The sequence below is a fragment of the Lycorma delicatula genome, chromosome 6, assembly GCF_047948215.1.
Source record: "Lycorma delicatula isolate Av1 chromosome 6, ASM4794821v1, whole genome shotgun sequence".
Classification (NCBI taxonomy): Eukaryota; Metazoa; Arthropoda; class Insecta; order Hemiptera; family Fulgoridae; genus Lycorma; species Lycorma delicatula.
Window position 1 is genome coordinate 131,828,179 of NC_134460.1, and position 15,941 is coordinate 131,844,119.

The 15,941-nt window shown below is 28.5% G+C and overlaps 1 protein-coding gene and 1 long non-coding RNA gene across 7 annotated transcripts in view; both read left to right on the plus strand.

The window, feature by feature from the left end:
- Positions 1–4,973, plus strand: part of Neos (nuclear receptor coactivator protein neosin) — a 42,558-nt gene extending 37,585 nt beyond the window's left edge. For all 3 annotated transcript variants that reach the window (XM_075368550.1, XM_075368549.1, XM_075368551.1), the window contains 2 exons: positions 1,025–1,300; positions 3,971–4,973. In XM_075368550.1, the coding sequence (XP_075224665.1) occupies positions 1,025–1,300; positions 3,971–4,317 (623 nt within the window). In that variant the 3' untranslated portion in view covers positions 4,318–4,973. The remainder of the gene's footprint in view (positions 1–1,024; positions 1,301–3,970) is intronic.
- Positions 4,974–14,849: 9,876 nt separating this feature from the next.
- Positions 14,850–15,941, plus strand: part of LOC142326843 (uncharacterized) — a 118,417-nt gene continuing 117,325 nt past the window's right edge. For 3 of the 4 annotated variants that reach the window (XR_012756877.1, XR_012756874.1, XR_012756876.1), the window contains exon 1: positions 14,850–14,891. This is a non-coding gene — a long non-coding RNA (uncharacterized LOC142326843). Of the gene's footprint in view, positions 14,892–15,451; positions 15,615–15,941 lie in introns of those variants that run through there. The other variant, XR_012756875.1, reaches the window with a different exon arrangement.

Sequence of the window (15,941 nt, forward strand, 5' to 3'; positions counted from 1 at the left end):
GTGATAAACAAAAACATTTCTTAAATCAGTGTAAAAAATTGTTTTAAAAACACTTAATTATTAGTCATCTGATATGCAAACTAGTATTATAATAATTAACAATGTGACCTATGGAGGTGCTTGAAAACTGTTGTCAAACTGCTAAGTGATTTATAAATACTCAAATTTCAAAAATGAGTTTTAGTGTAGGGTACACAAGTTTAAAGTGCCTTTCTTTACTAAGAAATAAGTGTGCTTATGTTTAAAGTCTAAAAATGTTAGCCATGACTGGTTTTAAATCATATATATTTATATATAACTTTGTGAAAATTCAACATACTGACCACTGCGCCAAATAACCTTTTCTTTCTTTTTCCTGTTTAGCCTCCGGGAATTGCTATTCAGGTATTACTAAAGAGTATGATATGTATGAGTGTAAATGAAGTGTAGTCTTGTATAGTCCCAAATCGACCATTTCTGAGATGTGTGGTTAATTGAAACCTACCCACCAAACAACACTGGTATCCACGATCTAGTATTCAAATCCATATGTGCCAAATAACCTAAATAACAATAAAATAACCACCAAATACAGTAAAAGAACCTAAAAAACTAATACCAGAAGTAATATTTCGGGATCCCACATCATCTATCGTAAAAAATTCCAAAATTACAAAGACAAAAAATAAATAAAAACAAAAATGATTGTTGATTAATCATTTCATACTTTTGTTTAAATTTATAAATATAATATTTCTCAAGTATACCCAACTGTTACAAATTTCCAAAATTTTTATATTTTTTTTGTTGTCAGTAATACTATGCCTACACAACAACAAATTGTCGGCCATATTGACATATTAAACCCACCTCTCTTTTGACCATGCTGTATGTTATTAAGCAAACAGCAATCATTATTAAAATCAATATAATCCAAAAAGTGTGTAAGGTCTTTTAAAAACCTTTAGCATTTTAAAGGAAATGAGTAGTAAACCTTTCATGTAAAAATTTAATATTCTATTATGAAATTATTTTGATATTACAGAACACAGAAACATGCCAATGGATGATGCAATCAGTTTAATAATGAGGAACTTTGAGCTATACTTGAGAGGAGAACGAGCTGGTGTTCCTGGTTTACCACTTGGTTCTTCTATAGATAGACATCCAGAAGCAATTCAAACATTGCTAAATTTACTTCAGCAAAACAGACAGTTAACTGTTCTTCAGTATGATAAAGTTATTAGATATCTTCAAGATAAAAGGGAAGTTCAAATTAAGATAGAAGTTGGTGACAGCAAAGAAATACCTTCCATTCAAGGTAAGCTGAATACTGTGGAAAATATATATATAAACTGAAACTTAACCACCAAAACACAGTAAATAGATAAGTAAATTTACCAAATTAACACCAATAATCAATTATTGCAGGATCCCGCATCATCAGTTGGTATTTAATTTTATAATTACATCAAAATCAGTTTTTAAAAAATTAAAGTTTAGAATTGCCTAAACTATCACTGTTAATAATAATATGTAATAATCCTGAAATTTTACTATGGACAAACACAACTCCGCTGCCCGTATTGGAATGATGTAAATTCATAATGTCATGTTTTCCCTTTGTCTGTAATATCATTGTTTCCAACCATCATAATTTATGTTTTTAATTAAATCATCATCTTCAAATGTGATTTGGTGGCTTATCATTTTATATTTTTGTTTAAATTTTTAAATGTAATATTTCTCAAGTATATCCATTTTGTTATCTTATCTTATTACAAACTTCTAAAATCTCTAAATTGTTTTTGCAGTCAGTAATACTATGCTTGCATTGTACAAATGGTCGGTCACATTATATATACCTTTTTTTTTGTTTTAATAAGCAGTGTAATGTTCTGTAAACCTTTTTTTTAAATGTTGTTAGTTTTATCAATATAAATATTACATTCATTCTATTTAGTTTTGTATATTCCTCTTAAGTCCTATTAGTTTTATTATTGTTATTACTTAAATATTTTATAATGTGTTAATTTAGTTTATATACTTTTCTATATTTATTTTTATCATATACATAAGTAATTATTTTCTGTTATTTAATTTTTATAATTGTATTTAAGGTAAAAACTGTTAATAATCTCTGTATTATTTTTTTTATTGTATTTTTGTGAAATTATCATGCTACTTTTTATTCTGTTTTTTATCATTTTTTTCTACAATTTTATCATCTTACTCATCCATTAAATCCATTAATTACTGCTATTTGTTATATTTAATCTGTTTCTTTTTTGAGTTATAGTTTTAAATTGTTTTTTGTGTAATGAGTTAGTAGCTCTAAATATATCAGGTTTTTTTAAGTATTAATTTTTTGTGACCATGGGTGATTACAATTTAAATTTATCTTAATACTATTTATTATGGGTTTTCTCTAAACTGATGTCTCTATTGTATTTATGTAAATTTCAATTTCTAAAAAAATGGGTTTATCATTTATTTTCTATTTTGGATGAAAATTTTTAATTTTTATTATCGTTAGTTTATTTATAATGACCAGATTTTCATTATTTATAATTGGGTTATATTTGATTAAAATAACATTAGATATCATTCATAATAGTATCTGGTGTCTATTTAATATACTATGAACTATTTTACTTTCAAAATTTTGTAATTCAGACATAATGGTGGATATAGGTGATCTCATTGTTAATCCTTCTGTTTGTATATAAAAATTGATCTCATATTCAAAGTAATTTGAAGACAAATGTCCCTTATAATGGAGATTAATGCATTTGTGTATTCTAGGGCTTCCTTTAAACAATTTTTTATTATTTCTATCGTTTTATCAATTATTATATTAGGGTAAATGTTAATTACACCATACTTACAATTATTTTAGTAGAATTTAATTTATTTGTGACCATACGTAACCATTTTTTACAAGATTTTGATGAATTTTATATATATATATAATATATATTTACCTGTAGATCATTTAAATTAAACAATCTTGGAAAAAGTTTTACTATATGCTGTTGGCATTGTTTAGGCCGATGGCCTAAAACATTGGTGTCATTTAATTTTATGAGGAAAACATTATAAGTAGGAAATTGTGGGTGAAATGTGAAAATCTCGTGGTTCTTGAATTCATAAACAGAATCATCTAATCTTACAGATTATTTTATACTTCCCTAAGCTAATAGAAGGAGTGTGAAGATAAAATGATCCAAATTAGATACATTTGGGCTATGATACTTCACTTTTTAACCAACTGATTATTGTAAATATTTATAAAATTTTATTTTATTTATTTACTAGATACTGTTCATTTTAAAAATTTATTGTATTTATATGTGAGATGATGTGAGTCATGTAATAATATTTTTTCACCAGATCATGACTGATCAGTTTTAATGCAAGAATGAAGTTAGGTTTTCTAATTCAGTATTATAAAGGTAGGATTGCTTGGTAACTGCTGGATGCCTGCAGTTAATGTTTTAAATATTTCTTGAATTGCTCTTGCTAGAACACCTAAGTTTCAAGAGTAAAGATGGATTAATTTTATTTGTATAAATTAGAATAAGTACATAAGTAATCAATTTTGTACACCACCCTATAAATGTTTATATGTAACAATTAAAAATATCTATTTGCCAGTAATTGCTGAAGTATATTGCTTCCTATTTTACATGAAACTAGTATTTATTATTCAACAGTATAAAAGAAGCTATATATCAAACTGACTTAATTTCACATAGTGTTTTCTCACTTAAACATTTTTATTGTATGAAAGCTTTTAGTTTACCATCTATCCTCAACTGCTAGAAGTAGGTCCTACTCTTCAAAAATGAAAATCTGTATATGCTGGCATTTTTTCCAATTATATCATTCATTTTATGTTAAGATTCAATTGTAAATACATATTCAGTGTGAAAACCACAAATAAGTGTAGCTTGGAAAATATTAATGTTATTTGGAATTTGTTTTTCAGATACAACTATTCCACCGACAAAACAGGCCGAACTTCAAAATCGTATATTAAACATTTTGAATAAAACAGGCTCTAACAATCCTGAACCAACTCCTGCTCCAGCTCCAGTACCTGCACCTACGCAGTGGAGCGGTGGTGGTGGTGGAGGAGGAGGTACAGCACCACCAGTACAAGGAGGAACTGCTGTAGGAGGACCTCCTCCACTTCTTAATGATCCAACTGTTCAAAAAGCATTGGATAACCTGATACAGGGAGACCTACTGCGAAAGTTCAACTCTGGTGCTCCAACTCCTGTTCCTGCACCGCAACCTTTATTTGGTGCTTACGGACCTGGTCGTAAATACTAATGACATTGGTGAATGATAGAACAATGAATGACTGCGTAAATATTATTAATTGTGATGTAAATGAGCCATTTTGTTACATATTATTGGTAATTAATTTCATTTCTTTACATAAAAGAAAATGATTTATCATAATACAGTTTATTGATGCAGTTTGTGCACATTAAAAAAAATGTGCAAAAATAAATGATAAATAAGAACTTGTCAGTAAACATAGGCACTACATTATTGTGCCATTAATTTAATTTTTTTTTTTAATTTTAATAAAATATGATATTTAACAATTTCTTTATTGTTATTTGAGCTGATAATTCAGTATTTGCTATAGCACCACTTGATTTTTGAAAAAAATAATTTCTCTCCTACTCTTTAATTTTTATTCTTAGTGATTTATTGAACAAGACTATAATAGAATTAAGTAAACCATTTTATTATACTTTTTTTTTATGCAACATCTAAAAATAGAAATGAGAAGAAATGTTTTTTTTGTGTGTTTGTTGTGATATTTTTCTAGCCAGTTGTAAAGTACATTCATTAGGGGAGTACTACCATCTATGTTTTGTGTGAAGATGATTTTTATGGGTTTACAGACTAATTTAATTTTATAATTTTGATTAGTATGTACAATTTTAATATAGAAATAAATGTATTATACACCAGTAATTTGTGATAGAATTATACATTTGTAATACAGTACTTATTTCTTTTTCAAACAAAATTAAATTTTATTAAATTCAGTAATATTGTGTAATAGTAATGAAAAAATTGTTAGAAGGTTAGTAATTAATCTACTTAATTTTTCAAGGTTTTTTTTATTTGTAATTCCATTCCTGATTTAATATTTCCTTGTTCAAAATTTCACTTCAGTCTATATAGAATAAAGATGTATCAGATAAATCCTAATTTCTTTCCTTGCTTGCATTCTTAGGTTGAATGTGAAGTTTTACCCAAACAATAATTTATATATATATTCAGTTGGAGTACCAAACAGTTAAAGAATTTTTTGACACTAATTTAAGCAAGAATTTTTTTAAACTAATTTATTTAAGTGTTGTAAAAAACCCATCCTAGAAAGATTTTGAATGTTTCTGTCATAATATGGTGATAGCTAAAAGTTCTTCCAGCATAGTATTGGATGTATTTTAAGACAAATTTACTTTAATTACTGATGTACTTGTCTTGTTGCAAAAAAGTAATTGTCCTTTATGACAAGTGTCTACTATACAATCAGTTCTTCGTTTGTGTAAAATGCTATTGTCTACCTTGCAAATAATTTTGTTTGTTTAAATTTTGAGGTTAATATTAAATTTTTCTGGCCAAATAAAATACTAAAACATTTCAAAAGCACTACTAGGTAACTATTTAATGTACTATTATAAACATGTAGCTTACGTATTTTCCATTGTTTGGAAGTTGTGTGTGTGTTCTGTTTGCATTGTAACGTAGTGTTTGTTATTGGTTTTAAATGCGTAGTGCACATATTAACCATTCAATAATATGTATGGTATTGAAATTAGAGTATTAATTTAAAGTAGCATTACCAATATATCTTAATTTTTTCAGATAAATTTAATATCTCATACGTAAATCTAAAAAAAAACCTTAAATGAAAAAAGCCTTTTATGACAACTGTCTATGTATTATTTTTTATTTTCCTAATGTGTACGTTGCAATCTGTTCAACTAGTGAACAATAAGCAACCCCCTCATGGCCCAATGAGATGAGGATGATAATTATGACATGGAAATGAAGTTTATAGTATAGATCATTACATTCCAGGGAACATGGCTATTAATTATGTGAATTAATTTAAGGTGAATTATTACTTGAAAAAGATAGAATGTAATCACATAAATGTCCAGTGTTGTTTCTATTTACACACATTAATACTTGGGGCATCTGAAATAATGTTAGCACTGCTAATTGTACGTTGGAGAGGATAGTGTACCATGACAGAATATTGTAGATAGCAAAAAACCAGTCACTGGTCCAGCAGTCCAATCCCACCCAGCATGTCAACTGAGCTTTCTAAACTTTGAAAAGTAATACATGATGGGTTTCACTGAAAATTATCAATCACGTGCCATGCAATGAATTAGTTTGATAGCATGTGCATGTTAATAAATTTTTACATATAACAAAGAATAATATGTGGAAGTTTTTGTTTTTTTTCTTTAATGATATCACCATATAAGCTTGAAGGTTGTGTGTGTGTGAGACACTGAAATGGAATTTTGTAGTGTATGAAAAATGCCATGCCTGACTGGGATTCAAACCCTGGACCTCCAGATGAAAGACTGAGATGCTAAGGGAAAAATTGTTAACAGATAATATCTTAATATTTTTCTTGGTTCAAATTACAAAAAAAAAAAGTTACAGATATAATATAAATTTTATTTCCGAGAATTAACTTTTCTTAATTAATATTGCTTGTCGTAAGCAAGTGCAGTATTGAATTTCAAATACATTTTAAATAATATCTCAATTCATTAAAGTCTAAATGTTTTATTAATTTTTACCTACAATAAAACAAATTATACATATTTTTACACTGTATTTCTTTAAATTGCCATGTATTACATACACTACTGATTTAATATGCTGTATTATTATTAAAAGTGTATTTTATATTTTTAATACAGGAAAATCTGAATTGGTTTGGCATGAAAAGGATAAAACTGTAAAAAAGAAGTTAGTGCAGAAACTTGGGAGCAGAAGACCTATGTTTTGCTTTTTTATTAACCCATTTATCACTGAATGATACAATAACTATCAGTTCAATGGTGTGATGTGTTTAGGTGATAAAGTTTATTGTGGCGTCCAATTTCTGACAAGTTTTTCTTAAGTAAAAATAAAACAAATTTAAATATATTTAATAAATTGGACGTATGAAAGAAAATTAATATGATTAAATAATTTTAATTGGTGGTTAATTTAGGGATATAATTTGAAATCTATTCTAAAGAAAACAGATATCATCAGTTCTAACTTAATAAATACAGTTTGACTATTGATTTCGTAAAATTTTAATTATTTTGAATTTTTATGTATAAGGTATTAAATTGAACTATGAGAGATTACTCAAAAATAATTGTAATTCAAGTATTCTAATTGAATTTCAAGTTTGATATAATGTCAATCCATATGGGAACCATTAATTAAAAATAATTATATCGAAACATAACAAATGCTATTTATTGTTCTACTGTTACAGTCACCATCCTTAAAAGATGTCTATAGCCATTATAATATCTAAAATTCAGTTATTTTTTGGTTCTTTTACTATATCTTCTTTGTATTTTTTATATATGCTGATGACAAATTATTTAAATTTATCATAAAGAATATTCTTTTTACTGTAGAAATTTATGCATTTGATGTGAAATATGCACCTGATTAAAATCTACATGTCTATCAATAGATAACATGATCATCTGATTAACCAAAATATTATTTTCCTAACTTCAAGAAATCATTTAATTATGTATAAGATCTGAAAGAATTAGGTACAATAAGTCCAATGTACAGAAAATTTTCTAATAGCTGAAGATAATGAATTGTGTGGTAAGGAAATTGAAAATTTAAGATAAATTCATATTCATTTAGACAAGATTAAAATATTTATAGGGTTTCAATAATTAGTATCAGAAATTCCATCTAGAACTAAGATCTCCTTACTTATCTTTTGAATAGTAATAATACAACTATAGAAAATTAAACTTATATCTTTATGTAAAACCAAAAATAACAAACAAGTGATTCACAGGACAGTGTGTGTTCATAAGAACTAAGAAGGTATTAATCAGAAATAGGCTGGATGAATCAACATCAAATAACATATTTTGTTCATACTAAGTCTGAGATTTTTGTTCAAACTTTCATCCCCGTTTAGTAATGGTGATTACTGGTAAGGTTTTTCCTGTACTATGTTAAGATGATAATAAAGTAGTATTTTACCTCTCAATTATAAAGTAATTTTAGGAATAACATGTTTAGTTGATTATCCAGATAGCTCGTAGTGTTTTTATTGTAACTTTTTACAAATCACAATTTACAAATATATTTAAGAAATTTGGTTTGAGTGGAACTACTAGGGAATTGCATTAAAGATTATGTCTTTCCTATTTATATAAAGGCATGCAAAGGCAAGTTGGGATTTTACTTTTAAGTAGAATAAGAATAAATATTTCTCATTGCTCACAGACTTAATTTTCTTGTATAATACTTGTAGTGAAAATAACTATAAAAATTTGACTGCATGAACATTTCAAAAAAACATAATGCAAAGGTGTAAAAAGAAGATTGCTAAAGAACAACCCTGAAGTTATTATTGAAGTATTATAGTTTCATCCATTTCAATGTCTACCATAAAAAGTTTATTCTGTATAAACTCTATTGTACATTTACTAAGATGGAATTCAAGAAAAGAAAATTGGTTTGCCCTGATAATTAAACATTTATGGTGGAGCAAATCATCAGGACCACTTTCTAGAAAATACATTAGATTGCATAAGATGGCAATCAAAAAACTGATTATGTTCTGCTATAATTTGTTTGTTAAATGCTTTCTCAAATATCTTGCCAACTGGTTAGAAAACAAATTTTAATGAATTTTTAATTGTATTATGTTTTGTTTGTTTAAAGACTTATAACGTGCCATTATAACGTGTAATTTCTCTCTAAAACATGTTCACTATAAGGTTGAGTTTTCTATTAGAAACATCCAGTACCTTGAAATAAGAATGATCAAAACTATGTTATGAATTAGATTATAAAATTCCGATGAAAAATTAGCTAAGCTTATACATTTACTAGATTATTGCTACTGCATCTACTTGTAACGTTCACCCACAGTGAGTTGCTGCAAGTTTTCAGAATTATACGATAACTTGAGATTAGTTCCTTTAAATATAAATCCAGTAGTTTCACTTATTTTAAAGATTCTAAAATTTAATGGTATACAAAAATTCAGGTACTGTTTTTCATCCAAACCAACAATAAAATAAAATTTTTGTAGATCAAATAAGGAAAAACCTATAAAACTTATAATAAAATCCAAACAAATTTATTTATATAAAGTTAACTGAAAAGTTATCAATTTTTAAATTACTGTTTTGTCTATTCTGTAGATGTAGGTGCCATACTTCCCTGATTTGTGAATTTGCTCAAGAAGTTTTTGTCTTCTTCAAAACTTTCTAAACAAGATATTTCATTGAAATGAGTTTTCATTTTTATCAAAGACTGACAGTTTCAACTTTCATCCTATTCATTTAACAAGAGAATTCACTGAGGAGAAAACACGTTACAACAAAATTCAATCCCAGAATTTCCAGGCAAAGTTCTACCAAATGAACAGTGTTCTTATTAATATTTTTTCTCTTGAAATTGTTTAAGCACATCCTGCCTCCCATAGGGGAGGACATCTGCCTTGTGACGATCCCAATCGCCACATCACCCCCTCCATTCCTAGCCCTGATAGACCCCTTCAGCCATCCAATTCAGGGCTAAGAATCTAAAGAAGCCAGCAACTATATTCCATTTCTTCCAATTAACTAGCAGATCAAAATCAAAATTGATCCTCACAAGCTCTCTAGCTTCTTTGGTACATTCAGCTTCGTACCTGGAACAGACATATAAAACATGTTGCACATCATCAATGGCCCTTCATCCTGTATTAATCAAACCAAATCTGGCCAACCTATCTTGTAAAGCATTATTGCCAGAAAGATACTCTGTAATGTGCCCATTGGGGAAAATCTGCGTAACTACTTGCATACTTCTCACATCAGGAATAATATCATGCTTGAATGGTCATCAGGCAATTCAGTCCACCTGACCTGCCATAAATGGAAACCTTGGTTGTCTTTCTTTTATGTGCCCACATGTAAATTGGGGCCTACCTTCTTAGCATCATAACATAATTGGTACTCTGTCACAAGGATATAAATGGGCTTAATACTAGAAGTAACAAGGACTGCCTTTCAAGAGAGTCCTAGCCACCAATCGCAGATAACATAGATGATGGGCTCTCAACAAAATATTCCTATAATAGGTGCAACATACAGCATTATAGCTTTGCATACACTTGTTTATAGGACATGCATGGTTCTGAAAATAAGCCCCCAATTGGGGAGAACTGCTCTCTAAACACTGAAGAAAGCGGAACAAGCCTTTGAGTATATCCTGACTCCATAGGGGAAGGCATCCAGCTTGTGATGTTTCTGGTTGCTACACCACTCGCTGTGTACCTAGCTCTGACGAGCTTTACTGGAGGTAATCTTCAGAAACCTCAGCAGTTGACATATTAGTCCCATCTCGGCCAGTATGCCACCGATATTAATGCTGAAAGTGACATTCCCATCAGTGTACTGCTAACAAAGATGAACTCGTAGTAACGAAACACATCTTAAATATAGTCTTGAACAAGACTGAATTCCTAAATGTTAAATGAAGGAACTGAAATCCTACCCGAGAGGTAAAAATGAGTTTGACACACAATTCAAACCAACCAACTAAGTGACAAACATAAAAAACAAAACCACTATATAACAAGTAACATAAAAACCAACAAAAAAATGAAATGAAAAAACAAGAGAAGCCCAGTTAACGATTGCATCCCCTCAGGTTACTTTCCTTTGCAAGGTAAATCATAAATTGTTTGTAAAAATTGTAATAACCTTTACGCATTTGTATTTCTTTAGAATCTTCAACACATAGTTTACAAGCAGCAAATCTGTTATTTCTCTATGTAAATTCACTAATTCCAGTACTTCCACCATAACCTCCTTCTCAGGATGAATCTATCTTTGCTGGAATGATTCTTGCACATTTCAGGTCATCAAAAATCTCTTGTGCTGCAATTGGTGTAATAATGTTAGAACAGTTATTCTGAATCTAGAATTGAACAATCTTTTGCAATAGTGGCTGTACAGTCCATTGATTTAAAACTATGATTATGCATTACACTGGTAAGTGAAAGTGGCTTCTTGTGCCATTAACTGTCTGTCCATTTCACTTGCTGCTTTCATAAATAAATAGTCTCTAATGCTTTTGTTTGAAAAGCTATGCAATTTTTCTTATGTTTTAATATGACTTATTTCATCAGACTGCCCATCATGTACAGTATCAAATTCTGACTTGTACAATGTACATTCTATGGTTTTTCCACTTCCAGTAATAAAAGGAAACTCACTTTTCAATTTGCTGTTAAAACTATATTTTCGTTTTGGCATGTTTATAAATAATGATTGAAAAAAATAAAAAGATTTTTAGTATTCTAAAGTCAGCTTCACATTACCACATTCATCAATTTCAAGAATGGAAACTGATGTTATTCATACTGCTAAATTTTTGGAGATATAAAAAAATGCACCAGGCCTACCAACATATGACAAAATATAATTCATGATCATTTTTCTTTGTTTGTACTAAGAAGCGTGTAGTGAACTACGAACCAAATCATCGCAAAAAGGTGGGACACTTGAGTGTTCCAAAAAAAAAATCTTTAATTTTGAAAAAAGATGCACTGTCCTGGGACGAATGGACACCCTAGTGTAGACGTAGAAAAAATTATATTTTAAAAGTTCCAAATGAGTTTAATTATATTAAATAGGTTTCAGTATAAAAAATTTAATTTGATAAAAAGTAGACAGTTGAATTTTTGCTTGGATACCATATATATTTAGAATTGCTGCAAGTTTTAGTTTGGCTAATAAAAGATATATCCAAGTTTACACTCGTAATGCTATACAGACATTAAAAAATATACCAAATTAAGTAATGAAATTAGAATAATATTCTTCACGAAAATCTAAAAGGTATTTTAAAAATTTAACATTGTTTCTGAAGCTTTTTCTTTTGAGAAGAAATCAAGTACATTCTGATTGCAAAAACTGCAGTTTTGTATTACAAGTATCAACATTTGTAGGGCAGTAATCAGCTATTGTTTGAAATAGTAAATATTGAGCTTTTAGAAAGATAATTTTATTAAGTAGCCACAAAAAATTAAAGATTACTGACCTATGACAATAATTTAGTCTTTATTTGTTATATAATCATTTCTGTTATCTTAAATTTTAACCAAGGATCAAGAATATATGATGAGTATATTCTGAATGTATCAAAATTAACAAACAAATATTACTTATAAATTCAGTAGAAAATTATTTAGAAAAGAACATAATTCAAATTTATGATAAGAAAGTTAGTTTAGTTAGAATTTAAATCAATTATTCTGGTGGCTGAAAAATTGTAGAATTTGCAAAAACTTATATTTACGAGTATGGTTGCCATTGAAGTTACAGAGGTATGAGTATAGCAGATTTTTATGTGCTAGGTGTTTTCTTGTTGCTGTACTTAGTGGTTGCTCATCATGATTCAATTTGTTGTTTCTGGATGCCAGTTAATTGACTAATAAGATTTTCTGATTCACGCTCAATCCATTTAATTCATGTCTTGCCTTCATTTTATTTCATCATGTGTTCACCATAAATACAAAGTGAAGTTATTTGGTCAATCATTGGCACCACCAAAAGTGATGTATTCTTAACAACTCTTTATATTTGTTATATTGATTAATTATGTTTAAGGATAATTTTTTGTTCAGATTCATTGTTGCTGAAAACAACCTAAAATTTGATATGTAATTATATTTTTCTAACTTGATTAAAATTATTAAGGTCTCAAAAAAGGGCTAATAAGGTTTCCTGTATATTTTTTTAAAGATTAAACCAGTAGCTCACAAACTTTTACAGTTTGTGGCGCACTTGCTCCAGATTTTCTCAAGGTACCCTATGACAAATTCTAACAAGTACACTTTGCAATATAGCCACTAATTTTTTGCAAGGGTTAGGCAAAAATAAAATTCAGTACCTTCTTTTGTTAGACAGACTACAGTGGTACTATTATTTATAGAAAATAAAAGAAAATTATTTCATTTTTGTTTGGGTTTTTTTGTGGTGTGTAAGATTATTAGATGTTTGTTGATTATATTAGTTGTGGTGGATTTTCTGACTATTTTTAATAGCGTACTTGTTATAAGTTTTAGATATTAAAAAATAAATAATTTTTGTTTTGGTATATTTAGTAGTGAAAAATAAATTTGTGTAATTTCTTTCATCAGACAGACTAGATCCATGTAAGAAACAAGAAAATCAAAATCCACCTCTTAACAGGATACGTAGAAAAACATTTATCACAATGTTTAAATTTTACACAGCTCTTCAAAACAAAGATCTCAACCCACTCAAACTATGAAATTCGCAAACAAACAACATAGATAAAATATATCATTTTTCCTTTGTTTTTTCCAACTCTAGCTGTAGAGTTCAGAACCTGTTTTTACTTACTTTTCTTTAACTTAATGTTTTTTTTTCATGTTTGGCCCAAATTTTGCATTCTTAATTTAACATTACTTCCTGATAGTGCCGATTGATGAAATTTTGCACAGTTACTAAGGTTTTGGGTGACAGTACAATATTCAACCATTACTTTTGCAAACATCCCTCCATATGGGGGGTAAATTAAGGGTGCAGGTGTAATAATTTAACGTACTTTCTGACATTGCTTGGGATGAAATTTTGCACTGTTGAGGTTTGCCAAAAGAATTTGAAATATTTGTTTTAGCAAAAGTCATGCTGCGATCAAACATTGATATATCCAGTAGTCTTGTCAGTAGAGCAATAGGATTTGTGACTGAAATCATCTGGCAACATTTCCGTAGAGGATGACTGTATGAGAATGACATACACATAATACAACCAAAAGCCATTCAGTTTCCTGTGCTGCACTACTACGGAACTGCTGAATGCTGCCATTAATTTTATCACGGGCATAAAATGCAAAGCAGCACTATAGATTACACAGGTTTATCTGGATCCAAAGCTGTTTGCTGAAGGCCAAGCATATGTCAGCCTTAGATCTTTTGATGAACTTGGATCAAAGAATTGGACAACTACAAATTAACAGAAAGAAAGCCTTGCAATAATAATGCATTATCAGAGATGGTTTGAATGAGAAATCTTTTATATAAAAGTTTTTTGCAAATTTGATAGTTAAGTAAATGAAATAAGAACTTCACTATTTTGTTACTTTGTATGGTAAATGCTTGACTGATATTTTATAAATATATTAGAATCTCAATTTATGTTGAAATCCAAATTAACCTACTAATTAAACTTGTGTAATGTATGATAATAATTTAATTAAAGTATGACTAAAATGTATAAAGCAAGTTTTTTAAAGCTTTGAAAAATTTTTTAATATTATTACAGTTTTTTCATGGGATTCTTATACTTCAGTAATCACTAGTCATTAATCTATGCTAATTTTTGGCAGCCTATTATGATTCATTGTTTCTAAGACTGATACACTTTTGGTGGTATCACATGGTTTTTGTCAGTGAGATTGTAAAATGTTCAAAATGTCTTTGAATTTCATAATTATGTATTTATTTAAATAAACAAATATTTGAAAATATAACCTAACCTTTCAAAAATGAGTGCAATGCAGTGTACAATCAGTAACTCGATTGAAGACAGAGGTGTACAATTAACTACAAAGACTTTTGGAGAAAAAATGTATGTATAATTGATAAGAAAGTAGTTTTATAATTTTAAAGTATCACGTTTTATCATGCTATTCAATGAAGAAAATGTTTGTTCAGACAATCCAATTGTAAACAAATATATTTATGAATTCGTCAAAGTTCAAGTGAATTATTATATCCATTTATATTCGGTGCCATGTTTTCTTTTCTAAAGATTACTCTTTAATGAATTACTGTATTCATTATTTGATGAGGTTTGACGAGTTATCAATTTAGGTCTTTGAATTTTAAAACCCTGATAAGCCGCGTATGAAGCGTGTTTATTTTTATGTAATAAATCACATGTATAAAAAGGAAACATGTTAAATAAAGCAATGTAAAAAAGTTTTGATACCAGGCTTAGTTTGGTTAAATGAAGATGTAAAGATCAACTATATCATATTAGTATACACGATTAGAATACTGACGTGACCGCACCTGTTCATTTTTAATGCCACCTGCCAGTTCATTGTAGCTATATAATTAGTATAATCAACTTGTGCTGGCTTGCATGATGACTTCTGCCTCCAGATTACATCGGAATCTATGGCAGGCAGATGGAAGGACACAACACAGGTGGTACATCTGCCCGATCACAAGCGTGTGTGGCGTGTTTATATATTTTTTATTAACTTTTTCATCATTTTAATTATTCCACGAACAGTTTATTTAATTATATTTCGTTTTATTGTTTGGCAAAGCAATAGTTAAAAAGGTTTTGTATTTTATAACATTTTTTGATTGTTAATTTTTAGGTATCTGATTCAGTTTCTATTAAGGATTAAACATTAGTTTGTTAAACCTTGCAATTGAAAAGCAAAAGAAAAATTCTGTGTATATAAATATATATATAACGTTTTTTATTCCAGTCCAAAGTTTAATTTTAAGCTTTAAGTTTTTTGGAAAAAATATGAAGAGGTTAACTTAATTCATTACATAAGTAATAAATTATTTTCGCGAGTTACAAAAAGCTATTAAACGTGATATTTAATTAACCGTCTTGATAATTATGATATTGTTTTACACGATGGAGATGAAGATT